The sequence below is a fragment of the Leptonychotes weddellii genome, chromosome 7, assembly GCF_054177405.1.
Source record: "Leptonychotes weddellii isolate Sample4059 chromosome 7, ASM5417740v2, whole genome shotgun sequence".
NCBI classification, from domain to species: domain Eukaryota; kingdom Metazoa; phylum Chordata; class Mammalia; order Carnivora; family Phocidae; genus Leptonychotes; species Leptonychotes weddellii.
The window spans coordinates 74,002,191-74,029,652 of NC_138375.1; the positions used below are offsets into that span (position 1 = coordinate 74,002,191).

The 27,462-nt window shown below is 39.1% G+C and overlaps 2 protein-coding genes across 3 annotated transcripts in view; one reads left to right on the top strand and one right to left on the bottom strand.

Annotated features, from left to right (window-relative positions):
* The window catches only part of RHOBTB3 (Rho related BTB domain containing 3), a 55,557-nt gene extending 40,263 nt beyond the window's left edge, over positions 1 to 15,294 (bottom strand). Inside the window, exons 1-3 of the mRNA XM_081826539.1 lie at positions 14,915 to 15,294; positions 14,510 to 14,735; positions 9,671 to 9,857 (exon numbers count right to left, since the gene is read on the bottom strand). Of these exons, the coding sequence (XP_081682665.1) occupies positions 9,671 to 9,857; positions 14,510 to 14,735; positions 14,915 to 14,916 (415 nt within the window). The 5' untranslated portion in view covers positions 14,917 to 15,294. The remainder of the gene's footprint in view (positions 1 to 9,670; positions 9,858 to 14,509; positions 14,736 to 14,914) is intronic.
* Positions 14,513 to 27,462, top strand: part of SPATA9 (spermatogenesis associated 9) — a 73,821-nt gene continuing 60,871 nt past the window's right edge. For both annotated transcript variants that reach the window (XM_081826541.1, XM_081826543.1), the window contains exon 1: positions 14,513 to 14,653. The gene's annotated coding sequence lies outside the window, so the exon portion shown is untranslated. The remainder of the gene's footprint in view (positions 14,654 to 27,462) is intronic.

Sequence of the window (27,462 nt, forward strand, 5' to 3'; positions counted from 1 at the left end):
ATCAGCAAGGTTTGTTTTGTTTCATGACATTAGATATATCATTGTTTAAATGGCAGCCAAATCAAAGAGGGATAAATCCATTTCTAGAAATGCATGTTGTTATAGATTAGTTTCCCTGGGAAGCAGACTCTGAGATGGAGACTGGTGTGCAGGAGGTTTATTGGGGGAATGATCTTGGGAACAAATGTACTCAGGGGTGAGGGAAATGGGACTGGGCAGAGAAAAAATTCAAACTGCAATATAGCTAGAACAAAGATCTCAGCAGATCCTACTGGAGGGGGCTGGAGCTTAGATGGCCCTTTAGAATGGTTCCCAATTTGGGGGAAGGCAGCTGGGCCTTTGTGTCCCTAAATCAATCAAGATAATCAGTGACTAGATGAGGGCTGCCATGGAGGGGGCAGAACCTTGAGTAAGCAGCTTCTATCAGCACAAGGTAACACCCGGGAAGGGACTCAGCTGTGTGCCATCAGCAGCCAACAGTCTGGTAACTGAGGGAGTAAGTACAGTGGCCCCAAAGGGCATTTGGGGGGCACCTGCATGGCTCAGTCGGTTAAGCATCTGACTTGATTTCGGCTCAGGTCATGATCTCAGGGTCGTGAGATCAAGCCCCACGTGCGGCTCTGCACTCAGCATGCAGTCTGCTTGAGATTCTTGCCCCCTCCCTCTCCGTCCCTCTCTACTTCCCCCCCTGCTTGCTCTCTCTCTCTAAAATAAACAAATAAAAATCTTAAAAAAAAAAAAAAAGTTTAAAAAAAGGACATTTGGGCAACTTCCCACAGCCTACACAACAACGTCCTTACCAGTGAACTGCATATAGGTGAACCATATATATGTACACAAAGGATATCTAGTGTATGTGAGTGCTATGTATATAACTATGTAGATAATTTTAGCTTCATTGAAAGCATTTTAGAGCTCAGAAACCAGGAATTTACATCCTCCTTTTGCAGAGGAGGAAACTGGGGCTCAGGGAAGATAAGTGACTTGTCCAAGTCTCTTTGTGTGTCAGAGATGGAAAAACAATGATAACACTGTTACTTGCTCTATCTGATAAGTAAAGTGATATCAAAAGATAAGATAAAAATTTAGTTTGAGTAAAGACACAGTGATTTAAAAGTTAAGCATGGGTTCTCAAAATTAAGCCCTGAATTCTGAGTTTTTGCTTTACTTCTTCCAGGATCATCTTGGGTTTGGAGCACATAAAGTTTTTATACAGAATTTAGCCTATCTTGAAAAATAACACATTGGTATTTCACATTTTTTACAAAGATTCATAAACAGTGCCTTTGATTTTCTGAAGACAGAGGCCTTCTTATGTCTACAAAGCTCTCCTTATGTTGATGGAATGGGGTGAGTAGGCAGCCCATCTTATTAAACTGTATTTCTAAACAAAAATAAAGCAACGAGTTTCAAGTGAAAAATTAAGTGAACATAATGTAAAATAATTTTTAACAAATAATCTTGATTTAAAGGAAAATCCAGCTAATTTCAGGTTTAACCCAGCTGAGCAGGGTTTTCCGCTGTGTATAGCCATGGCCCTTTACTGACATACACGCCTAGAAAATTCCTCTTCACATCTAGTCTTCCTATCTCCTCTGTAGCACAGAAGACATTGGTTTTTGTTCACATGCACCCAAAAGGGAAAAAACGTCTCGCCATTATGTGGTGGGTATAGCACGAAAACCAACAAAACATTTATAGAATAAATAAACCTACATTATGCATTTCAGCAGGAACCATAAGAGGACCCAAAATAATTTTAAATTGCGGTGCCTTCTTCAGGAGATCACTCCTGTGAGCCTACCTCAGGGTCACAGGGACTCTGGACATCAGTGTTACACTTCTAGTTAACACTGTAGTCTTTGTTCCTTCTCTTATGTGACATCTTTTAAGGTGTTATCACAAATGTCTATTTTTTTTTTAAAGCAAACACATTGTAACTCTGGAATTCAAATGAATGGCATCTCTTTCAAAGCAGGGGTTTTCAGAATCTGTAGGGTGATTCTTACAATGTTGCCAAGTGCTTGAAAGTTTTAGAAATCTTTTTAAGAATTCTAGCCTAGCAATGTACTCGACTCTATCAGAACTTCAAAAACAAAAGAAGACACGACGCCCATTTTGGGGAGCTTAAGGCTATGAATACCCCTAGGCATGTTCAGGAAAAAAAAATTCTCTTTTAAAGACAGGTTCAATATTTAGTAAAAGCCAAAAATTTGTTCAAAGCCAAATGTGATGAAGAAGACATACAAGTCAAGCTTGTCAAAACATGTGTAACAAAGGAAAATGATGAGACTGTGTTTGCTGAACTAATTCTAAAAAGAGCTCAAGAGAGGAATTATCAGGAGAACACACAGCACAGCTTCATGTATTGCAAGGGACTGGGGGAGGGAAGCAATAAAAATCCTCGGGTTGAATATCAGATTTAGTTTGGTAATTACTTTGCAATCACATCTATATGTGAAATTAATTTCATCTTGTTTAAAACCATTCATCCACTAACTGAACAAATGTTTATTGAGTACCTACCATATATCAAACAAGAAATATACACAGATAAAAGCTCATAGTCAACTGAGCCAACATAGACGTGACTGCAAATTATAATATAATACATATAATAAATACTAAAATAAAGTATGCAAAATCACCATGGGAACAGAAGGGAAGAAACTGACTCTGCCTGGGGATTATGGAAGGCTTCACAGAAGAGGTAGTGATTTACTGGATAAGTATGAATTGGCCGTGTAGATATGACAGGAGTTGTGCAGAGGGGCACTCCCATTAGAGGGTATAGCATATGCAGAGATCTGGATGTAAGACAAAAACAACAACACATTAGCTTCCAGTTACAAAATGGCAAGCTAAGCCCAGAACTCCTCTCCCTGTCAAATAACAGAAACGATTAAACAAAGAGGGGAGAGAGAGGGAAGGAGAAAGGAGAGAGAAATGGAGGGAAGGAAGAAAGGGAGGCGTGGGAGAAGGAGGAAGGGAAGTGTGCATATATAGAAACACTCAAAAATTAAGAGGAGAGAAACTCATCAGCCCAGAAAGGAGGAGTGCCTAACGGCTGAAGGCAGGTAGCAAAGGACCAAAGAGGGAAGCTGAAGCTCAGAGGACAGGTGGGAAGTCACACACTGGGCAACATCAAGAATACTCACTGCTCAATCATGGAGGAGCAACAAGGAGGCCCATGGACAACTGAGTGGAGATCAGCTGGACACCCCACTGGTAGCAGCGAGGCCTGCAAATCTCATATGAGCTCTCACTCCCACCCCAAACTCAGAGAGCAGTTAGGCAGAGGAGGAGAAAGGCGTTAATCCAACAGAGAATCTAAACTGCAAAACTAGGCAAATTAAGAATTATCCAACATTTAAGAAGCCTCCATACTATGAAATAAAATCTCATCAAATGAAAAGATTTAGATTGTCCTCCTTAAAACAACTCAGTAGACCAATCAAAACAGAATCTTAACATAAGTATAATTAACTGAGAGAGGTTTTCTTCTTAAAGTATTTACATTCTTAAAACAGGTAGAAGAAATTATGAAAAACAACCAATTAGAGATCTTGGATATGAAAAGCTGTGAACATTTTTAAAAATGTAATAATGCAAAAGAGCAGGATAGACCCTGCAGAAGTAATTTGTGAGTTCGGGAAAAAGACCAAAGAATTCTCCTATAACACAACACAGAGAAATAAAGGTTAAGAAATATAAAAGCAAGGGCGCCTGGGTGGCTCAGTTGGTTAAGCGACTGCCTTCGGCTCAGGTCATGATCCTGAAGTCCCTGGATCGAGTCCCGCATCGGGCTCCCTGCTCGGCAGGGAGTCTGCTTCGTCCTCTGACCCTATCCCCTCTCATGTGTTCTCTCTCTCTCCTTCTCTCTCTCTCAAATAAATAAATAAAATCTTTAAAAAAAAAAAAAAGAAATATAGAAGAAAAATAGGAGAAACAAAGGAGAGATCCAAAAGTTTCAACATCAGTCTAATAAGAGTCCAAAAAGGAGAGAATAGAGAAAATAGAGGGAAGGTGATATCTGAAGAAATCAAGAATCTGAAGAAATCAAGAATCTGAAGATCAAGAAATCAATATCTGAAGTTAAGTTGAGACTTTCCCAGATCTAAAAAAAGACATTAAATTCAAGTAGTTCAGTGTGTCAGGTACATAAGACACAAAAGATCGTGCCTACAAGGCTGCAGAAGTAGTCAGGAGATGAAGGATCATGTCTTTTAGGTAAGATGTTACAAGAGAAAATTATTGAAGTGAGATACAAATACTGGATTGGAAAAAGAGTATCAATGGGAACTCATGATTAAAAGATATATATTTGGACTCTGAAAAACAAACTGAGGGTTCTAGAGGGGAGCGGGGTGGGGGGATCGGTTAGCATGGTGATGGCTATTAAGGAGGGCACGTACTGAATGGAACACTGGGTGTTATACACAAACAATGAATCATGGAACACTACATCAAAAACCAATGATGTAATATATGGTGATTAACATAACATAATAAAAATTTTTTTAAAAATTAAAATAAAAAATCAAGGAAATTTTTTTAAAAAGATATATATTTAAAAAAATATATATATATCCAATGAAAGGGCCTTGAAGCAATGACACTTAAGGTTATGAGCACCCCTAAAGCCCCGATCTTGGTTTCTAAATATCATTGCTCACTAAATGGAACCAGGGCTCCCTTGAAGAAATGACTGATTGATTCCAGGTGAGCCTGGGACATCTGATGCCAGAAAATTAGGAAGCACTCAAAAATTAATTGGAACTAGCTTGAAAAGACTCCCTCCATGCAAATTTGGAGTAATACGAGCAACAGAAAGAATAATGAGAAGAACAGATTATAAAATATTGAATTTAAAAAACAAATCCATGAATTATAATGATTCTAAAAGAAAGATGTGGGAGCAGAGAGAAGGGAAAGCTCTATTTACAGAATAATACCAACTAATAAGTGTAGGTGGAATGATAGAAAATCACTATTTTGCAACCACAGTTATCATAACTAAAGGAATTATGCAAAATAATGGGCTTAGATTCTTTAAAAATGTCAATGTCATGAAAGACTAAAAACAAAACACACACACACAAAAACAGGCTGGGGAACTGTTCTGGATTAAAAGAGACCAGAGAGACATTAGAGACACATAACAATTAAATGCAGTATGTAGTCCTTAATTTTATCCTGGATTAAAAAAATAGCTTTGGAACAACTGAGAAAATCTGAATGTGGATTATGTTTAAAATAATAGTATAATAGGGGCACCTGGGTGGCTCAGTCGGTTAAGCGACTGCCTTCGGCTCAGGTCATGATCCTGGAGTCCCGGGATCGAGTCCCGCATCGGGCTCCCTGCTCAGTGGGGAGTCTGCTTCTCCCTCTGACCCTCCTCCCTCTCGTGCTCTCTGTCTCTCATTCTCTCTCGCAAATAAATAAATAAAATCTTTAAAAAAATAAATAAATAAAATAATAGTATAATAGATAATAGTATCTCACATTTCTTGAATGATGATTGGATTATGGCTGATAGGAAAATGGCTCTCCCTTAGACAATACATGCTTAAGTAATTAGGATTGAAGGAAAAAAAAAAGAAATCCCATAATTTTATAATTCCCTCCCAAATGAAAAAAGAGAGAGAGAGAGAGTCTGTGTGTATGTGTTTGTAATCTCTGGGGTTCACTGTTCTATTCTGCTCAAACTTCTTGGGTTTGAAATTTTGCAAATAAAAGGGAAAAAGAAGAAAGTTTCTAAAGAATTTAAAGTATTGACTATCATGATCTGACTTGTATTCTAGGATGATTATTCTGAGAGGATTTATTTCAGAAAGGAGCAAAGCAGGAATAGGAGACCACAGGTCAATTCACCATTAAGCTGATAAAGCCTAAGTGTGAGGGCTCTTGTCTTATGGGTCCTTTCCAAAGCTTTGGGAGAAACCTGGGCAATAGATTCTTTCACATAGTCATATGCTTTTGTAAAATTTGCAAAATAAGATATTCTAACTACATTTGGTTAAGACCACTGTCTCCTTCCACTCCAACTCACTTGTATATCAGGCAGCTTGGGAATAATGACAGGCATCTTCGGGATCCTGCTAATGGGAATTTAAATTTAGGTTTAGTGAGATACTATTTGTGGTTTGCAGTCACTTCCTTGTACAGTTAAATGTCTGAGAACTGTCCTGGTACACAAATAGCCCTGAGGGATGCTTCTGCCACCCACTGAGCAGACTTGTTTGGTGTCCTGAAACAAAGATGCCCAGCTGAAAGAGGAGCACAACACAAACCATAGTGCCCAGCTCCAAATCATGTGAAGAGCGAACAAACACGCTGGGAAAAAAACTAACTCTAATTGTCTTCTCTATATAGAAAATATCAAAAGTGGTTATCATATGAAGAAGTAATCAAAGACTATGCAGCCAACAAATATAAGAAAACTTAAAGAAATGTCAAGCTGTTAAATAACGGAAATATTTTTAAATGTTTGTGGTATTTGACAGCTTTCTATTTTTTTAATTTTTTATTTAAATTCTATTAGCTAACATAGAGTACTTCATTAGTTTCAGATGTAGTGTTCAATGATTCATCAGTTGCATATAACACCCAGTACTCATCACATCACATGCCCTCCTAATGCCCATCACCCAATTACCCCATCGCCCCACCCACCTCCCCTCCAGGAACCCTCAGTGTGTTTCCTAGAGTTAAGAGTCTCTCATGGTTTTTCTCACTCTCTGATGACTTCCCATTCAGTTTTCCCTCCCTTCCCCTATGATGCTCTGCACTCTTTCTTATATTCCACATATAAGTGAAACCATATGATAATTGTCTTTCTCTGATTAACTTTTTCACTCAGTGTAATCCCCTCCAGTTTCAGCCACGTCAATGTAAATGGTAAGTATTCATTCTTTCTGATGGCCAAGTAATATTCCATTGTATACATATACCACATCTTCTTTATCCATTCATCTGTGGATGGACAACTCAGCTCTTTCCATAGTCTGGCTATTGTGGACATTGCTGCTATTAACATTGGGGTGCAGGTGCCCCTTTGGATCACTACATTTGTATCTTTAGGGTAAATACCTAATAGTGCAATTGCTGGGTCATAGGGTAGCTCTATTTTTAACTTTTTGAGGAACTTCTATACCGTTTTCCAAAGTAGCTGCCCCAGCTTGCATTCCCACCAACAGTCTAAGAGGGTTTCCCTTTCTCAGCATCCTCACCAACATTTGTTGTTTCCTGTCTTGTTAATTATAGCCATTCTGACCGGTGTGAGGTGGCATTTCGTGGTTTTATTTGATGGCTTGTTAGATTTGCAACTTGTCATGCTTCCTTTTCTCATTCTAAATATTCATGTGGTGTGTGTGTGTTATCTATAATATTATCATTTTTTTCCTTACAAAGGACCTCTAGAACTGTATAAGTTTCAGGTCCTACAAGATCAGGAACTGCCCCTTTAGGCCAAAAAGAAGACAGATAAGTAAATGACTGGGATCTGAAATCCAATGAAGACAAAGAGAAAGCAATGAATTTGAGGTTTATTTGAAATGTGAAAACAAAAGAGCTTCCTAGTCCACTGGATTTCGGGGATGGGAGGAAAGTTGGGTTGGATGGTTCTAGTTTGGGTGAATGGATAGTTTTGGCATCATTCACCAAGACCGGGAATTCAGCAGAAAGAGGAAGATTCTGTGGTGATACAGATTGGAAGAGAAACTAGAGCGGGAGAAAGAGACTGGGTATTCATCAGTGTCTATACATGGGAAGGGAGAGCAACAGATTAACAGCTTCAAGGTTAGAGCAAATAGCAAGAAGAGGTGAAGCCAAAGGATGGAACCCTCGCAACAACTAAGGATGTGTTGGTTCAATATGCGTAGGTGTGGGGGGGTCTTGACCAGTAAGAAGACAGAGAATTGAAACAACCAAGAAAGAAAGAGTAGCTTTTTTAAATGGAGGGAGAGATGTGTTTGAATAATCTCAAAGGGTGAATTGTTATTAAAATATAAATTAAAGTGTAAATTAAATGGAAATGGAAATCAAATTTGGCAATAAGCATTTAACTGGTAACCCTGAGTGAGAACAAACCCAATGTAATTGTGAAAGTCAAAGTCAGACTGTAGTGGACTAAAGAATAAATGGGAAGTCAGGAAGTGGACTCAGGAAGTGTGGGTGACTCTTTCAAGAATCGAGGCCAGCAATAAAAAGAAACATAGGGAAGTAGAGGGGATGTGGGGTCAAGGAAGGGTCAGGCCTGCTTTATTTGTGTCTTCTAATGCTAAACCATATACCTATCCTATGACTATGACCCAAAATCCTACTTCTAGGAAGCAACCTAAACATCATGAAAAGGAGAATGAATAAATACGTTACAGCACATTCACACACCTGAAAAATACACAGCAAAATAGCAAATTATAGATAAGAGCAACATGGATGAATATCAGCATTTTGCTAATTGAAATTAGACACAAGATACTACATACAATATAATTCCATGAATATGAAGTTCTAGAATAGGTAAAACTAATCTATACTGTTAGAAGTCAGAAGAATGGTCATCCCTGGGGAGGGGGCTAGTAACTGGGAAGAAGCATGAGAGCCTTCCAAAGTGAAGCAAATGTTCTCTATCTTGACCTGTGAGATGCTGCATGGATGTATATATATGTAAAAACGCATTAAGCTGCACCATGGTACCGAGTGAACTTTATGTCCCTTACTTCGCTATACCTTAATGAAAAGGAAAAAAAAAAAAAGATAGTAGGAAGGGAAAAGTGAAGGGGGGGAAATCTGAGGGAGAGACAAACCATGAGAGACTATGGACTCTGAGAAACAAACTGAGGGTTCTAGAGGGGAGGGGGGTGGGGGATGGGTTGGCCTGGTGATGGGTATTAAAGAGGGCACGTACCGAATGGAGCACTGCGTGTTATACGCAAACAATGAATCGTGGAACACTACCTCAAAAACTAATGATGTAATGTATGGTGACTAACATAACATAATAAAATAAAATTTTTTTAAAAAAGGAAAAAATAAACTAATAAAATTTTAAAGACAGCTTCACTGAGGAAATACCACTAAAAAGAACTATCAGAATACCACAAAACCAAAGCGAATTCTGAGTTGGCCCTAGGATATCTGACAATGACATGCCCAGCAGCAGCTGCTGGAACGGACTGAACCAACGGAATCCATCATCTGTGGAGTAAATGATCCTCTCTCTCAGGCGGTACCATCAGCGTCTCCAGCTCACTCGTTCCCAGCTACCTAAAAATCCTGCTCCTAAGGCCAATCCTTCTGCAGACAATCTATCCTTCCCACTGGACGGACCTTTAGAATGTCAAAAAGGATCTCCCAGAGCTCAGCGCCAGCCTCATACTTCTCCTGTATCAAAAGAATACAATCACCAACTTCCTTCACTTCTGCGGAAGAGCAATTTAGAAGATAGATTTGTACGCATCAGAATCCCAGCAGTCGTCTGTGACACTTTCTTTTGATGTCTAACTATCATATCCAGTGATGAAGAGATAAGAGCTGGCATTTGAACAGTCATTTTTTTTCCAAAAAAAAAAGCCCAGAACCATATGAATTATTAATAAACTGAACACTATTTAAAATTAACATGGTACCTGCACTCTTATCATAAGAAGAAAAATTAAATACTTACCATTTTGTCTGGTACCAACAGCAGCAATGATTACTGGAACTGAATTTAATGCCCTTTTTATCACCGGAATATAATTATCCTTTACTTCGTGGAATGAGAACTTGTCATTTACGTTGTATTTGATGACAATGATGTCGGCGCTCCCGATTAGGTTTCTAGAGGTATACCAATCACTGTCAAAAATGTCCTAAACCAAAATGCAAAGAGCACTCCTTAGTCTACTTGTCTTCAAATCAGTCATGAAATAAAATGGGACACATACCGTTTTTTGCTATAGTTTAATTTTTGGAATTCATAAAAAGAATTTATTTTCAAATAAGTAACTACCTAAAATTAAAAATGTTTGAAGCCTACCAACTCTTCTATTTTTATGTATTCATTTAGCCTAGACAGCAGTGTAGTTGTTGTACTGTAAAGCAGATCTAGAGAATTACTGAGAGTCTGATGAAATAAGCAAGCCCTTTCAGTATTTGTACTTAAAAATAAGCACTTTGTTTTAAAATTATGCCATACTTTTATCACCTAAAAACTTTGCAAATGTTAGCACTACGCATTAGATGCCAGAGCATCAGTATGAGTAAGGAAGCTTCAAAGGATTTTCTGTGACCCAATTAGACACTGCAGGATTGCTCACTGTTTTAACCAACTGAGCCACCAGGCGCCCTGCTGTTTTAAACTGCAATACACTGTGAACTCTGTGGAGTTCCATATATTGTATACATATTTTAAAAATCTATATATACTTTCCAACTTTATCCATCCTTTGGACAGTACTGTACGTGTATAATGTACATGTATGTGTAGGGACGTATGTTTCATAAAAAGATACTGTGTATTATAAGGTGTCAATGTGGTAAGGAACAGATTTTCAATTCATGTATTTAGCTTATATAAGTTAAAAATTCAGGAGAAACTTTTCAATTTTGAAATTTTCACTTCTGGACTATAGTTAATAATATTTATAATTAGAATCAGGGCCAAAAGTAATTTATTATGAAGCCTACTCCTTAACAGCTTAGGTATTTTAAAAGTATTTTTTCAAAGTTTTTATGTGAATAGTAGCATAAGAAAAATACATATCTTAATACCACTGCTAAATATGCATTAGTAGGTTTCTTCTCATATTCTAGTTAACTATTAATCATTATTTGTCCTTTCATGCGGCCTTTGGCATATATCTCCAGAATATATTAAAGCTAGATTAAGAAAACAGTTAGATGTGGTTAACAGGTCCAAAAACTGTTGGGCTATGAAAGTTTGCACTTTGAAATATGAGTCCAAAACAGGGTAATAATGCTGGAATCAGTCAATCAAGATCCATGTGACAGAGCTTCTACCGTATGATGGAAAATTCTAGAGAAGTGTTACACAGCAATGCCCTTTTGCAAAGAGAGCTGCTTCTCACCAGTACCTCCACGGTGTCCAGCAAAGCCTCTCCCAATTCCCTATATCCAGCCCAACCCACCCACTTCCTACAAGTACACCCAGAGTAACAAGAACTGCAGAATTTTTAGATATAAATACCCTACTGAAAACAGGAGCATTTAAAAAGGAAGATTAAAAGGACCAAAAAAGAAAAATAGGCAAACTATGGCAATATAAACATCAAAGGCAAAGTCCTGAACTTGAACCAAGAGGGGGGAGAAGTGAAGTGGGACACAGATCAAGAAAATGTGAAAGCTTCCCAGCAGAGCTCTACGCTAATTTCCAAATCCCAAACCACAAACCCATTCAGTTCCAATTGTATCTGTTATAGTATCCAAGCTCGAAGTATGCAAGCATAACAAGGGTACACAAGTATAACAAAGAACAAAGTCAGATGAATGGAATAAAAAACAACAACAACAAAAACTAAACATAGGTGGGACCAACATTAAACAGCCATTTAACTGAGAGAACAAATCAAAAGTAACTGCTCTTTGCATTCCTAACAGTTTAAAATTCCAGAGTTACTGGAGAGGTGTACTGGGAGAAAAGGAGACTTTTAGAGGAAAATGTCATGAGAAAATGGGTTTTGGCATCAGTATCACTGTTGTATCGAGGATATAAAAACTACAAATAATTTTATTTTTAACACAAATCAGAATTTCAAACCCTGCACAAGAAAATTGTACATGTATTACCTCACTGCTTTTTGTGGAATATTTCTGGTAAACAGGAAAAGATCTAGAAATAAAATAACATAACTGCACAAAAAAAGGAGGGTGGGTCTGAGAGAGACATACCAAATAATGAACTACGTAAAATGAATTTGAAGCACATTTATATTGAAAGTGCCAAGTATATACAGCAAGGATCCAGAGTGAGGCTACGAATCTACAGAAGAAACTAGAAAAGAGAAGCACAAACTATCTCATTCCGATTCCAAGGAAACAACACCACATTTCTAATCAAGCTATGTCAAAGAGAAAATGCTCCCCTGGTTTCTAGAAATACGAAGGAAATCAAATTCTCCCTCCCCTTGTAAATCAGTTCCAGGATTTCCTCTAGGAGGTTATGCAACACAAGAGTTGGAGCCACACTGGGAGAATGGAACTCATCTTTTTAAAAATAATCCAGAACTTTACAGCAAAACAACTTTATTCTACTTGACGGCGGGGCTGCAAATACAGCACCTACTAAGTACCAGCACTGCTGCCTCAATGTACTGTATTTGTGCAAGTCTTGAATGATGTGTAGGAAAACTTTACTTTTGCTTAGTATAAGTGATACATGGCTATACTAACATTGCAATAGACCCTGTATTACTATAGCAGCTACCACCTCGAGTACCTACTACATGTCAGCTTCGATCCTAAGAACTTTACATGTATTATCTCATTTACTCTTCCGCACAGCCCCAGGAGGGCAGGGAGTCTTTAGGAGGCAGGCAGTCTTCTTATTTTATACATAGGGAAAAATAGGGCTAAGAGAAGATAGTTGACTCGCCAAGGAAAATCACTAAACAGCAATGTGGGGATCTGAAATCAGGTCCTTTTGCTATCAAAAGCTGTGCTCTATCTGCTTTGCTATACTGAATATTCTGTTCCAGTACATGTCAAGTATCAGCTGATAAATACAATCAACTTGAATATCTCTGATGGACTTTTACTTACCACCAAGAAAAGAAAAGCACCTTATAAAGAGACGCTCTACAAATATATTCCCTTATGCTTGAAGATCATTATAACCCAAAAAAGTGTACCCATACTCAATGCCTTTAACAGGACCAGAGTCTAAACAAACAAAAGGTGGTTAGCACAATAAAGCACAACAGTCAGTATACAGCAAAAATCTAGACTACAGAGGCTTATTTTAACCCTTTTGGGAGATTTCATTTACTACAATACCTGGGAGTCACGCACACGGCCCAACTTGCCAAGTTAACAACATAAACAGGAAAGAGTTAACAGCTCGAAGAAAAAACAGGAAAAGTAATCCTAACATCCTAATTCAGCTTATTTTATTTTCCCTACGTTTATTTACTCTATTCAATCAACATTTGTTCAACTGGGTGTAAAACCATTAAGTTTTTAAACTGTACGATCTTTCACAATGAAATGGCCAAAGTAAGTGTTTCATTTGCTTGCAGGGACTTCAGCCAGTGAGTTCCTTCTTATGACTGGCATCATCACTGTGATAAATGGAAGTTTAATATCATCCTGGTTATTGAAAAAACCTGTTTTTCATTTATTTTAGCCCATTAACATAAATATCCTTTAACTGAAAATTTATTTGAGCTAGTGATCTCTTCATCCCATAATTTGCATAAGTAATTTTTCTAGGTACATTCCATACATTCCTTTAGAAAGGTGTATTAATTCCCTATAGCGCATAATACAGTTTTTTTAAAATTGATCTTTAAACGTAAAATCTCACATAATGATAATTTGTATTCTTTTTCAGACACCAAGCTTTCTTCTGTTACAAAATATAATCTTTAGCTTTAGTTATCATATTATAACTCCAATACCAGTAAAGAATCAGAGATTTCCAAATAAGATTAGATGAAAACATTTAAATAATTACTGTTATTGCATATTACATTATTATATTATTGCATACTGAAAATATTTATGTGTCAGAGTAGATTCCTTTCTCCTTTTATTAAGCACTCAAGAACCAGACTAGAATTTTATCGACTTCATTACAATTTCTTTTAATTATTGCAAATTTTAAAGCTTTTTGAAAATTCCAAGCAGTATTATTTCTGATTTATGTGTCACTGAAAATAAACGGCTAATATATCAAGAGTATCTGCATTATTAAAATTAAAAACACTAATTAAAATTTTCAAAGGTGGATAGTGTTATAAATGAGTGGTTTAAAATTAATTCTCAAAAAAAAAAAAAAATAAAATAAAATAAAATTAATTCTCAGTCCCTGTCTTTTCGTCTCCTCTCCAGGGGTCCTATTCCTGAACTGTTCCAGTGAAATTTATTTTTGCTTGTGTTGAGCTTTCAGAGGACTTTATTTTTAGAACACTAATATTACACTATCACCCACAGGGTAGGCATGAAAAAACATTGCTCTCTGCTGGTGAAACTTAGTGACCCCGTCCCTTGGGGTTGTCACATTCAACTGCCAGCTACCAAGGGACAACCTACAGTCGTGAAGCGTGCGAGTAAGTGCTCCATGTTGCCACTGGGGCTTTTTGCCTTCTAAGAGGGTTCTCTGACCGGGCTGCCCCCTGCCTAATGAAACAAAGGAAAACAAAGATTTCCCCCCAAATGTTTAAAAACTCCACCCAGGTGACCCGGACGGTCCACATTCATGAAAGGGGAAAAAGGGAGAGGAGGGAAAAAAACAATGAAAGGAAAGCTCCGTTAGCCTCGGCACAGAGCAGCTGCCACCCCTTACCCAGACGGGACAGTCGTGGACCACCAGCTTGACATTTCCAAACGCGCTGGCCTGATACTCGGTGAACACCGGCCGTGCGACCGTGCTGGTCGCATTCAGCAACAAGCTGCTTTCGTCCCCCGAGACCAGCGGGCTTCTCCCCAGGTAAGTGCGGATAAGCCCCGACGGCCGATTGTCCTGGTGAAACGCGTCCCCCTCGTTCCCCAGCGCCACGATGTGAATGGACCTACACGACAGAGAGGGGGCCAGGGGGAGAAGAGGCGCGTGGTCAGCGCGAGGATCACTTTAATCCGAACAGGAAGGGCGGGGGGCAGCGCGCGGCGAGGATGAGCAAGAGCCCCTCGCGCTGGGGCGCACGACACGCGCCGGGGTAGAGACAATGGCAGGACCGCGACGTGTACGTACATGATCTCAAATCCAAGGGCAGGGCGGCGACTCGGAGAAAAGCGGCTCCTCGCGGCCTCTCGGGGCCAGGCGGCGGCGTATTTACCCGCAATCAGCTCATCCCCGGCCGCGTCCCCCTCGCGCGCCTCCACCGCGGCGCGGCCAACGCAGAGCGGGCCCGCGCGAGCGAGCGAGCGAGCGACAAGGGGGCCGGGGACGTGCGAGTCGGGCCGTGTGCGCGCTGCCAACCAGTCAGGAAGTGCCCGGGAACATCCCGAGCGGCCCGCCGCTCCCCGCCTCCCCGGCCGCCGCCGCCGCCGCCAAGAGTGGCCAGGCGCCCGGGCGCTGCAGCCCCCTCTCTGCCGCGCTCCCTGGGCAGGGCAGCTGTCGCCTCCTGCTGCTGCTGCTCCTCCTTCTGGCCGAGAGTGGCTTAGGAGAAAAGCCGGGGCCTCCGCCCCCTTGGCTGGCCTGGCGGGCGGGCGCAGCACGTGCTGGCCTTGGGGGTCGAGCGGACGCCGGGGGCGCGCTCCCCGCTGGGGCCCCCGGGCCTGGCGGCGGCGGCCAAATACAAAGGAACAGTCGCACAGGGCCTCGCGGAATATAAATTAATAAATGCAGCGCCCAAGCCTGAGAGCTCCTGATCGCCAATCCGCCTACAGCAAGTTTGTTCAACTCGAAAGGCTGTAACCAGAGCCAGGGAAAGGGGGGTGGGGCGGTGAGGCCCCCGCTCCCTAAAGACTGGGGAAAAAGGAGGTTAGGGAAGCTAGGCATTCAGGCCCGTGGGCCGCTCCGGCAGCCCAATTTTTTTCCCCCCTTGGCCTTGACGGAAAGTGTTTTACCACGTCTGCCGCTTTGTCATTTGTCAACATGCACTACAGCTGTTTTCTAAAATCATACTTGTGAGAAAAAAAAATAAAGGCAGCATTCATGCTGGTGCAGAAAGGGTTCTTTGTTCACACACCAATTAATTTGCTAATATCGCTTTTGAGGGATTATTTACTATTTCAAGCTATATTTGGCATATTTTACCAAAAACTGCAGGGTTTTTTTTTAAGTGCTGGGGTTCTTACTGTCATAGTTGTAAAAAGAAGTTGCGTGTGAGGTGTTTAACGTGTTTACAAGCTAGATGCTAGTTTACTTGGAGATTTTCAGTACACATAATGGCTACATATTTAATAATAGCTCCTTAGACCAACTGAAATAATCACGATCATGCTAATGCAAGGATACTTCAGATTCTTTCATGAAAACGCACTGAAGTAAAGGTGATGAAGGTCTCTAAAGGGCCTCAGACTACCTTAATGCAAATGAACACTGGAATCCACTAACACCAAGAAGGGCCAGAGGTTACTGTGGGACTCAGCTTCTCCATAAACATAAAAATTCTCACAAGTCCTCTGTGTTGAAAGCGTTCTTATTTATCCCTTTCCTTATTTATTTTGCCCTACTTTAAAATTTCTTTTCTCAAAAGAGCTATTTTGAGGGCATGAGGTACTGAAGAGGTACTGAGGTACTGAGTAGGGCAGTGAGAAGACTAGGGTAAGAGGCCTTTGGAATGTGAACAGCTTTTTATTATGGGCCCTTGCTGCTCAGTTGGAAGCAGTATAATACAGTTTCTCATGCTCATAGGGTGTGACAAGAGGCATTCATTCTGTAGTCACTGATTTTTTTTTAAAAATCTAGTTTCCCTTGCACTAAGTATAATTTCTCTTTTAGTCTCTAGAACATAAGCCATCCTGAAATATTTAAGAGTTTAGGATCACCTTTTCTCTTGGGTCAATAGAAAATATATTTTCTTGTCAGTGCCCTCTAGTAACCACAGGTCAAAAACAAAGACACTAACAATTAATGGATAAAGAAAATGTGGTATGTACCTACAATGAAACATTTGGACTTGAAAAGGAAGGAAATCTGTCATCTGTTACAACATGAATGAATCTTGGGGCATTATGCTAAGTGAAATAAATCAGTCACGAAAAGACAAATACTGCATTATTCCACTTACATCAGGTATTTAAGCTAGTCAAACTCTTAGAAAGAATGGTGGTTACCAGGGACTGGGGGTAGGAAGAAATGGAGAGTTGTTCAATGGGTAGAGTTTCAGTTTTGCAAGATAAAGTTGTTCTAGAAATCTATTGAAACAAGATCCATATAGTTAACACTACTGTAATGTACACTTAAAAATGGTGAAGATGGTACATTTTATATGTTTTTGCCACAATATGAAAAAGGGGGATGGGAATTGGGAACTGGCAGGAAGAGAGACAGCATTCATTTTTTTCTTCTCTGTTATTGAGTAAGTGAGCCAGGCCTGTGCTCGACAGGCATGGGAGATACTAAGATATATAAGACTCAAGTGTTACCCTTGAGAAACTTAGTCTATAATTAATGGTCACTATATTGTAAATATTAATCACCCAATCCTTTGAAAACATACTGGTTCCTTAAATAATTATAATACAGGCTCTCACATTCAGTAACAGAGGTAGGTACAAAGTACAAGGATAAAAGTGAACATTAAGAAGAGATCTGTGCCTGTGTGTCATCAGAGAGAAGTTCATAGAGGAAGTGAACATTGTCTTGGGTCTTAAAGGATGAGGAGGAATTGTTAGATATGGAAGAAGAGGAGGGAGGAGGAAAGGGAAAGAGTTTTAGAAAGAATGGACAGACATCATATGCAAATCACATGTAAAGGTATAGAGACATGGAAGATCATGGCTTGTTCAGGGAAAGGCAAGAGCTGAAATTCGTGCTAGAGTGCAGATGCCTCCTTATTACAACAAGCAAAAAAGAGACTGACTTCCCAAGAGATTTCCGAAATCAGACCTGATGATACTCAATTATAGATTAGGAATTCCTCTGTATATATGATGGAGCTCAGCGAGATGCTCACCAAACCCACCTTCTCTTCCAGGACCCATAGCTAAACTACATTTCCCAAAGTTTTTACATGTAGATAGACCCATATGATTAGTTTTTAGCAGTAGAATATATTCCCTGCTGAGCAGTTAATAAAAGTATGCTTTCTCCACTCTCTTTTATCCCTCTTTCTCGTGATTGTATGAAGCCAGGTCAATGTTGAAGCCATGTGTTTGAAATTGTTGGTCTGCCGCATCAAGGAGGCCTGGGTCCCTGAAGGACTGGTTATAGCAGAGCTGCCTCACAGCGTGCATTGTACTGGGACATGAGTGAGGAAATGGACCCTTATTGAGTTAAGCCAGACATTTTGTGGTCAATTATTACAGTAGCTAGTGTTACTGATCTTGGCTATTCCACCTGTGATCTTGGACCACAGATCACAGATGGTCCATTTCCTGATATCTTAAAGATTCTTTTCAGAATTATCTTAAGACTACTTTTTTATAATTATTTTCCTTTTATTTACAATGTTTATTTGGTTTATATATTTGTGGTTTCCCTCAGTAGCATTTAATAAAAAATTTACTTTTACCAGGGTGTAACAAATTCAATTATCATTATGTCCTCCAATCTCAAGGTCACTGGGGAAAACAAAAGCAAGTTCCTCTAGCCCAAACAATAGTTTTCCTATTTTCACAGCTGAAATGCCACTATTTTATATTCATTCTAATAGATGTTCTCATCCCCAGATAAAATGTAGCCACATATGCGTATCAGATATGTATGAGGTAACTAACTCAATGAGTTATTACTGATCCCCAGATCATGATTAATATACCAGCCTTTTAAAAATATGCTGATTTCTTAATGACTAGAGAGGAAGCAAGTGTTACTAAGGGTAGATCTGAAGAATTAAGGTTGGCATAAGATTTTTCCAACTGTGTTTCAAGGAAACTAGTTTTCCACCTGAGGAGGTTGGGGAGAAAGATGGATGCCTAGAGAGATCTGAGCACCACCTTCTCCCATCTCAATCAGACCAGTGTTATTGTCATCTAATTTTTAAAAAATATATTAGTTTCAAGTTTATTTTCAGTAAAAAAGAGGGGATTTCTAACATTAAAAAAAAAAAACCACAAAATTTTAAAACACTTATCTAGAGCAAAGGTCTCCAAAGTGGGATACAGAATGTGACCCCTGAAATTTTAGAATAAAGTATTTGAATTTCTATGTAAAAACACATATATTTTTTACCAAAAAAGAGGGGAAGAAATTAAGCTTTACGCATATTGAATGTGAGGACTGGCACCAGCACCCCACTTGATCCATAAGTGGGCAAGCACCTGGGGTGCTCTGGGGAGGGAGGGAGCACAGCAGCACATAATAGAGGAAGGCAGGGCTCTCTCCTTTGTTCGCTTTCAACATATTGCCACATGGTGCAATTTCTATATCTAACTAAGTGGATTTATGTATGATATTTAAGTAAACTAATTGTTACAGCATGGACCAATGGAGATAGTGTTCATAATGCAAGAACAGGCAAACACAATTGGCTGAGCTGACATTTCTGATGCCCTTTGGAATCTACATTGCAAAGTAAAAAACTAATGACTAATCAGATCTGACAAGGTGGCCATAATCATTGAAACTAGAAAGAACATTGTTTTAAATATGAATTTACACCTACTTTTACTGACTTTACCCAAGTGTGTATCAGAGTTAATAGATGATCATATTCTGAACTGATTACAATTAGCTAACCATTTTAAACTAGGTATCCCAGCATGAAGGCAAAACTCCACGGTATCTCCAGCATATTTAGTAATGTACTATTTAAGCCAATACTTTAAATAAAATTCATATATTACAAATGCTAAAAAGCCTCTTTGAGCTTTCTTAACACTGAAAGTCAAAAAGCAGCATACGATTGGGAAAACAGTTTTCTTCTTGCCAAGATGAAAATGTCTAAAATTATACATGGAACACAAATGGAAAAAAACAACTGCATTCCTCTGACAGTGAATACCTTGAGAATATGCACATAAAACACTGCTAAAGACCCCAAGACACGAGTATTGGAACAAGTTACACAATGTGGGAAGTTTACCATAAAGTTAAACTGAAAGCACAGATGTTTTTAATATGTCTCACATTATGGTAGATAGATTCTGTTATGGTAGATTCTGTTTCAATGTGGTATTTACTAGACTGTGTTTCAATAATGAAATACATTTTAAAATGACATTTTTTTGTAAGCCACTAAAGGAAAGCTATAGTAGAGAAGATAATCTTTCTCTGCTACTTCTTTAAATGGTATTTTAAGTAATACCTGAATTTTTAAAAATAAAAACTATGTTTTATGCAAAACTTGTGTAAGTGTAATCACTGATTGGTTAGTTGTTTTAACAAAAACTTTTTATTAAAGAAAAAATAAAAGGGAGGATTCCAAGCTAAGGTTACAGTGAGCACAACCACGTGAAACTCATTCATGGTACATCTTACAGACAGTTATTCCAGCAAAGAAGTTGGGGCCAGAATACACAGTACTATAAGATGTTAACAATGCAGTTAATTTTGTGCAAACAAGACTTGTGTAGAGTTTTTAAAAATTTCTTCATTGTGAAATATAACACATATACACAGAAAAGTGCATAAAACTTATCATAAGTTAATAATTGTAAAGTAAACATTCCTAAACAGCTCCCAAATCAGAAAATAAGGTACCATCAGCATTCATGCAGGGTGCAGGCACACGTGCTCACACGCACACACACACGTGTGCACAACCCTGGTGCCCCTCCTCAGTTACAGTCCTCTTCTTTTTTTAAGAGAGAATTATGAGCCTGACTTTTGTGATGATTATTTATTTTCTATATAATTTTACTATCTGTGCATTCTTAAGCAAACATTTTTGTTTTGCTTCTTTTTGAACTTTTTAAAGTACCATCACACTATATATACATTTTTATATCTTTGTTCTTATGGTAATCATTTGTCAAATTCATTCATGTGAATGTAGCTGTGGTTTATTCTTCTCGTTCGTTTGTATTGCTGAATAGCATCCAGTCGATATATACAAAGCCATTTACTTATCCATCCCATTGTAGATGAACATGTGGGTTATTTGTAGTTTTTTCCTATTACAAACAAAGCCTCGAGGACCACTCTTGTTAAATATATTTGTGGGTATGCTAGGTCACAGGGTATGTGTATGTCCAACTTTGGTAGATAATACCCAACTGACATTAAAAGTAATTTTAATGTTTACACTCTTCTAACAGCAGGGCATCAGAATTCTCGCCTTAATCCTTTACATATTTAAGTATACTTGCTATATGTCAGATATTATATTAAGTACTTTATTGAGTTATTTAATTTTCATAATGGCCTTGATGAGTAGGTTCTATTACCATTCTAATTCACAGGACAGAAAACTGAGGCACAACAGACTAAGTAACTTGCCCACGGCTACATAAACAATGAGTAGGGGAGTTGGGATTCCAACTTAGTAGACTGGCTTGAGTCTATGCCCTCACCTAGCATGCTATGTTGATGTTTGAAAATATTTCCTTATGTAATTTTTGTGATGAAAAACACTGCATGTAACCTATAAAAACTCGTATCTCATAGGATTTTTTAAACCCAGTTAAACATTTTTCAAATAAAATTTCCATGCCATTTGAAGCCATTTGTTAAAAATATAAACATTTACAACACCTTCTCATTAGAGTGTAGAAACAAATGAGTAACAGGCAAATTGGAAATGTATTCATTAGATATTAACCAAAACCTTTACATAGCAAGTGGTACTGAAAAATAAGTATTGTGATTTAGTAACCCATCTAAGAAACAGTTCTTCCATTTAAATCCGTATATCTTTGTGAGCTCTTTTCAGAGAACCTCTAAATAAACTGAATGTAAAAGTAGACATCTGGGGGCGCCTGGGTGGCTCAGTCAGTTAAGCGTCCAACTCTTGGTTTTGGCTCAGGTCATGACCTCAGGATCCTGGGATCAGCCCCACGGTGGGCTCCCTGCTTAGCACGAAGTCTGCTTCAGGATTCTCTCTCTCCCTCTCCCTCTGCCGCTTCTCCAGCTTGCTTTTGTGCTCTCCTCTCTCTCAAATAAATAAATAAATCTTTAAAAAAAAAAAAAAGCAGACATCTGTGTTGCTGTTTCACAAAATATTAAACCAAGATTTAAAAAATACTGAGACACATTTAATTATTGTTCTCTCTAAAAAGCTTTATGAACAGTAACATTTTAGAGAAAATGTATTTTGTATTATTATTAATACACTTTACATTTATTTAAAATATTATTTACTTCATCTTTATCTCATCTATTGAAATCTTTCTGTTTCAGTATGTTATATTGTATTCTTAATGAGTATATGCATGTAATTTATGAAGATATTGAGGGTGTGCTCAAAATTCTTTCTTTTAGGGTACTCAGTCAAAACCAGTTTAGAGACTATGGATCTGACAGCTTGGGCTGTGCTCTACAGAACAAGCTTAGGGAAACATGGTAGCGGAGTCCTGCACTGCCAGGATGCAGAATAAGGCATCAGGGCTAGCTGCTGGAGGGAGGCTGCAAGAGAGGAAGCAAAGAGGAGATAGGAGAAGGCAACACTGATAAACTACGGACCTACCAGCCTAGAAATCAGCCTGGTGAAAAATGTATTTGTATTGTATTAACTTATCTAGGGAGAGATAAAGCTTGCAAATTTACACAAAAATCATAAAATTCAAGATTAGCATTTTTTTTTTTTTTTAACAACAAGAGCTTGCATGTACTTCACAAAGAGTAACGAAAGCAAAGTCATATACCAGGGTCAGTAACAATACAGTCAGTCATAAGAAAAGTTGACTTTATTCATTTTATTACTTATGTAATTCTTCCTAGAGAAGTAGCTGACAGATTTCTTCTGGTGGATTTCTTCTAAACTGCAAGGCTGCTATATTGTCAATTCTGTTTGGAGAAGCCAAGGTGAAAATCAGAATGATACTTATATGCCAAATCTAACTACCCTAAACTCTTTCAAAAAAGGTCTAAAATGTTCAAATGTTTGTTTGAATAGATATTATCCACCCACCTCCATCACTGTGCCCAACTGTGTTTTTCAAACAACCGTTCTGTTTTCCAGTTAAAATGTTACTTAAAAATACCAGAGCATATGTTCCTTTGAACCAGAACTGCTTGTTTCTACCAGCATTTTTCAAAGGATTGAACTTCAAAGAAATCTAGTTGTTCAGCCTTTAATATGCCTGCTTTGTCATTCACTCCTTGAAAAATACATATACAAGTATCATTATCAAGCATTTATTGATGGTATCATTTATTTATGCATAATATTTGTGAATATTTCCATTGGTAGCCATACAGAATATAGAATATTAGATTTAAATGTTGTAACACTTTGCTGATAGACCTTTTTGAAGATCTCTAATACATTAAAAAAATAGATTTTTTCAATATTACTATAATCTGGCTCTAGGGTTAACTGTACTAAAAGTTATGCCATTTACAATGGTAAATTGCTCTTAAGTCTTCCCCATTTCTTACTCTTTCTCTGCGATGCATCCATGCTCTGACCATCCATTGGGCATTATCCCAGCTGGCCATTTCACAAGCCTGCTTTGAAATGTTCTCCTTTTTCATTCAACAGTTTGGACAAACCAATTCACCTGACTCCTGCTCTCATACAATACTTCTGATCCTTATGTTTCTCACCTTGCTTTTTACTTTTCACTCCCAGGTCTATAATCCTGTCTGCAGTTAAAGACTATTTTACAGTGAACAACAATTGAAATTTTCTTAGATGCTTTTTTTTCTAAGAAAAGCCCAGCTTATTCCATTAAATATTAAGTTAACAGGTTGTATCCTTGGTGAATAGTCCTTTTGGCATCCTAAAATCACCTAGTGAGGCTCTTAAATTTTTCAGCTTAAGGACATTTTTTTTCTCTTCTTTTGTCTTGATTCTCACTTTCTCCAGAGATCCCCTGGGCATATTTTTACTGACAGTCATCTCCATACTTTAGAGCCCATTCAATGTTTTAAATCTTAATATGGGACTTCAGTATTATTTTTGATTGATACTCTCTCTTCTCATCTTCAAATTGAAATATCTAGACTTGTATAGTTATTATCATCTTTCCAGTTATACTACCAGTTTTTTTCCCCACTGTAGCCAGATCCAAACCCCCTTCCCAACCATTTACTGCCCCACTCCTACAGGGCCGATACTATTTCTGCTAATAAAGGGGCATGTCCAATGTTCCTCCTCAAGACGTTCTAGTGTTACAAGCTCCTTCCAGTTTTAGGACCAGAGTGGGACAAGGGCAATTCAATCTACATTAAAAAAAATTCAGTATTTTTCTGAGGGGGGAGGGGCAAGATGGTGGGGGAGTAGGAGACCTAAATTTCATCTGGTCCCAGGAATTCAGCTAGATAGGGATCAAACCATTCTGAACACCTACGAACTCAACAGGAGATTGAGAAAAGAATAGCAACAACTCTCTGAACAGAAAAGTGACCACTTTCTGGAAGGTAGGACGTGCAGAGAAGTAAACCCAAGGCGACATTCGGGAGGACAGACGACGGGGGAGGGGGCCTCCGTCGGCTGCTTGTGGCAAGTGATAGAGCAGCAGAGCACAAAATCGGAACTTTTAGAAGTTGGCTCCGCTGAGGGACGTCGCTCCAGTGGCTAAACGGGGGGTGGAACCCTCTCTGGGACAGTGTGGTCTCAGGACCCTTGGGGTCACAGAAAGACTGGGGGTGCCTGAGTGCGGCAGACTCGGTATCGGAGCGGGGAAGCCGGCTGCAGAGACGGAGCCCAGGAGTGGGCTCTCAGCTCGGGGTTGCCATAAACTGTGATCCACGGCACAGTTGGGCCACTGTTCCTCCAGCAGGGACACAACAAGCGCCAGATCCGGGGACACTCCCCTTCCTCCCCCAGGAGGAGTGGCGTGGAGCGCACCACAAGGATCTGCTGGGTTTGGAGACTCCACACAGGGTTGGGTGCCAGAGATAGAAACGATCCGTCACAGGCCGGGTGAGCGCAGAGTGCGGCCAGAGACCAGGGAGACGGGAGTGACTGACTGCTTTTCTCTGGGGGCGCACTGAGGAGTGGAGCCCCGAGTTCTTGGCTCCTCCAGGGTGGAGATTGGGAGGCCACCATTTCACTCTCGGCCTCCAAAGCTGTACAGAAAGCTTGCAGGGAACAAAAGCTCTCAAGAGCAAATGGGAGCAGATTACTTAGCCCTGACCCGGCAAGGGTGGGGCAATTCCACCTCCAGCAAAGACATTTGGAAACCACGGCAATAGGCCCCTCCCCCAGAAGATCAGCAAGAACAGCCAGCCAAGACCAAGTTTACCCACCAATGAGAACGGCAGAACTCCAGAGCTAGGGGAATACTGCACATAGAATTCATGGCTTTTCCCCCATGATTCTTTAGTTTTTCAAAGTTAATTTTTTTTTCTTTTTTCTTTTTTTGAATTTTTCTTTTTCCCTTTTTCAACCAACATCTTATCAATCCCTTTTTTAAAAATCTTTTTTATTTTTCACTTTTAGAGTCATATTCTATCCCTTCATAGTAGTTAACCTTATTTCTCGTATAAATATATAAGTTGTTCCCTCTTTAAAATTTTGGGATACAGTTTCTTCTAACAGACCAAAATATACCCTAAATCTCCAGTGTATGGCTTTGTTCTACTCTCCTGCCTGATCACATTCTCTCCCCTTTTTTTTTTAATTCCTCTTCTTTCTTTTTCAACCAACTTCTTTTTTTTTTTTAAGATTGTATTTATTTATTTGCCAGAGAGAGAGAGAGTGTGAGAGCACAAGCGGGGGAGCGGCAGGCAGAGGGAGAAGCAGGCCTCCCGCTGAGCAGGGAGCCCGATGTGGGACTCCATCCCAGGACCCTGGGATCATGACCTGAGCTGAAGGCAGACGCTTAACCGACTGAGCCACCCAGGGGTCCCTCAACCAAGTTCTTATCAATTCCTTTTATAAAATCTTCTATAATTTTCATCTTTACACTCATATTCCATCCCTTCATTGTATTTGCCCTTATTTTTGGACATATATAAGATTTTCTTTCTTTAAAATTTAGGAAGGCACTTCTAACAGACCAAAATACGCCCAAAGTCTAGTGTGTGGAACTGATCTAGGCACCAGCCTGATCATGTTTGATCATATTCTTTTTATTTTTTTAATCTTTTTTTTTTCTTTTTTATTTCTTTCCCTTTCTTTTCCCCCAGTTTCAGGTCTCTTCTGATTTGTTTAGTGGGGTCATTGTTACCCTGTTAGTATTTTGTTCTCTCATTCATCTATTGTCCTCTGGACAAAATGACAAGACAGAAAAAATCACCTCAAAAAAAAGAACAAGAGGGGCGCCTGGGTGCCTCAGTCATTAAGTGTCTGCCTTCAGCTCAGGTCATGATCCCAGGGTCCTGGGATTGAGCCCTGCATTGGGCTCCCTGCTCAAGGGGAAGCCTGCTTCTCCCTCTCCCCCTCCCCCTGTTTGTGTTCCCTCTCTCACTGTGTCTCTCTCTGTCAGAAAAATAAATAAAATCTTTAAAAAAAAAAAAAAAAGAACGAGAGGCAGTACCAACTACCAGAGACCTAATCAATACAGACATCAGTAAGATGTTGGAACTAGAGTTCAGAATGACGATTTTAAAGATGGGCTTGAAAAAAGCATGGAAGATACTAGAGAAACCCTTTCTGGAGAAATAAAAGAACTAAAATCTAACCAAGTTGAAATCAAAAAGGCTATTAATGAGGTGCAATCAAAAATGGAGGCTCTAACTGCTAGGATAAATGAGGCAGAAGAGAGAATCAGTGATATAGAAGACCAAATGATGGAAAATAAAGAAACTGATAAAAAGAGAGATAAACAACTACTGGATCATGAGGGTAGAATTTGAGAGATAAGTGATACTGTAAGACAAAACAATATTAGAATAACTGTGATCCCAGAAGAAGAAGAAAGAGAGAGGGGGGAGGAAGGTATATTGGAGCAAATTATAGCAGAGAACTTCCCTAATTTGGGGAAGGAAACAGGCATCAAAATCCAGGAGGCACAGAGAACCCCCCTCAAAATCAATAAAAATAGGTCAATACCCTGACATCTAATAGTAAAACTTACAAGTCTCAGAGACAAAGAGAAAATCCTGAAAGCAGCTCGGGACAAGAGATCTGTAACCTACAATGGTAGAAACATTAGATTGGCAACAGACCTATCCACAGAGACCTGGCAGGCCAGAGGACTGGCATGATATATTCAGAGCACTAAATGAGAAAAATATGCAGCCAAGAATACTATATCCAGCTAGATTGTCATTGAAAATAGAAGGAGAGATAAAAAGCTTCCAGGACAAACAAAAACTAAAAAAATTTGTGAACATCAAACCAGCCCTACAAAAAATATTGAAAGGGGTCCTCTGAGCAAAAAGAGAGCCTAAAAGTAACACAGACCAGAAAGGAACACAGACAATATACAGTAACAGTCACCTTACAGACAATACAATGGCACAAAATTCATATCTTTCAATAGTTACCCTGAATGTAAATGGGCTAAATGCCCCAATCAAAAGACACAGGGTATCAGATTGGATAAAAAAACAAGACCCATCGATATGCTGTCTGCAAGAGACTCATTTTAGATACAAAGAGACCCCCAGATTGAAAGTGAGGGGGTGGAAAACCATTT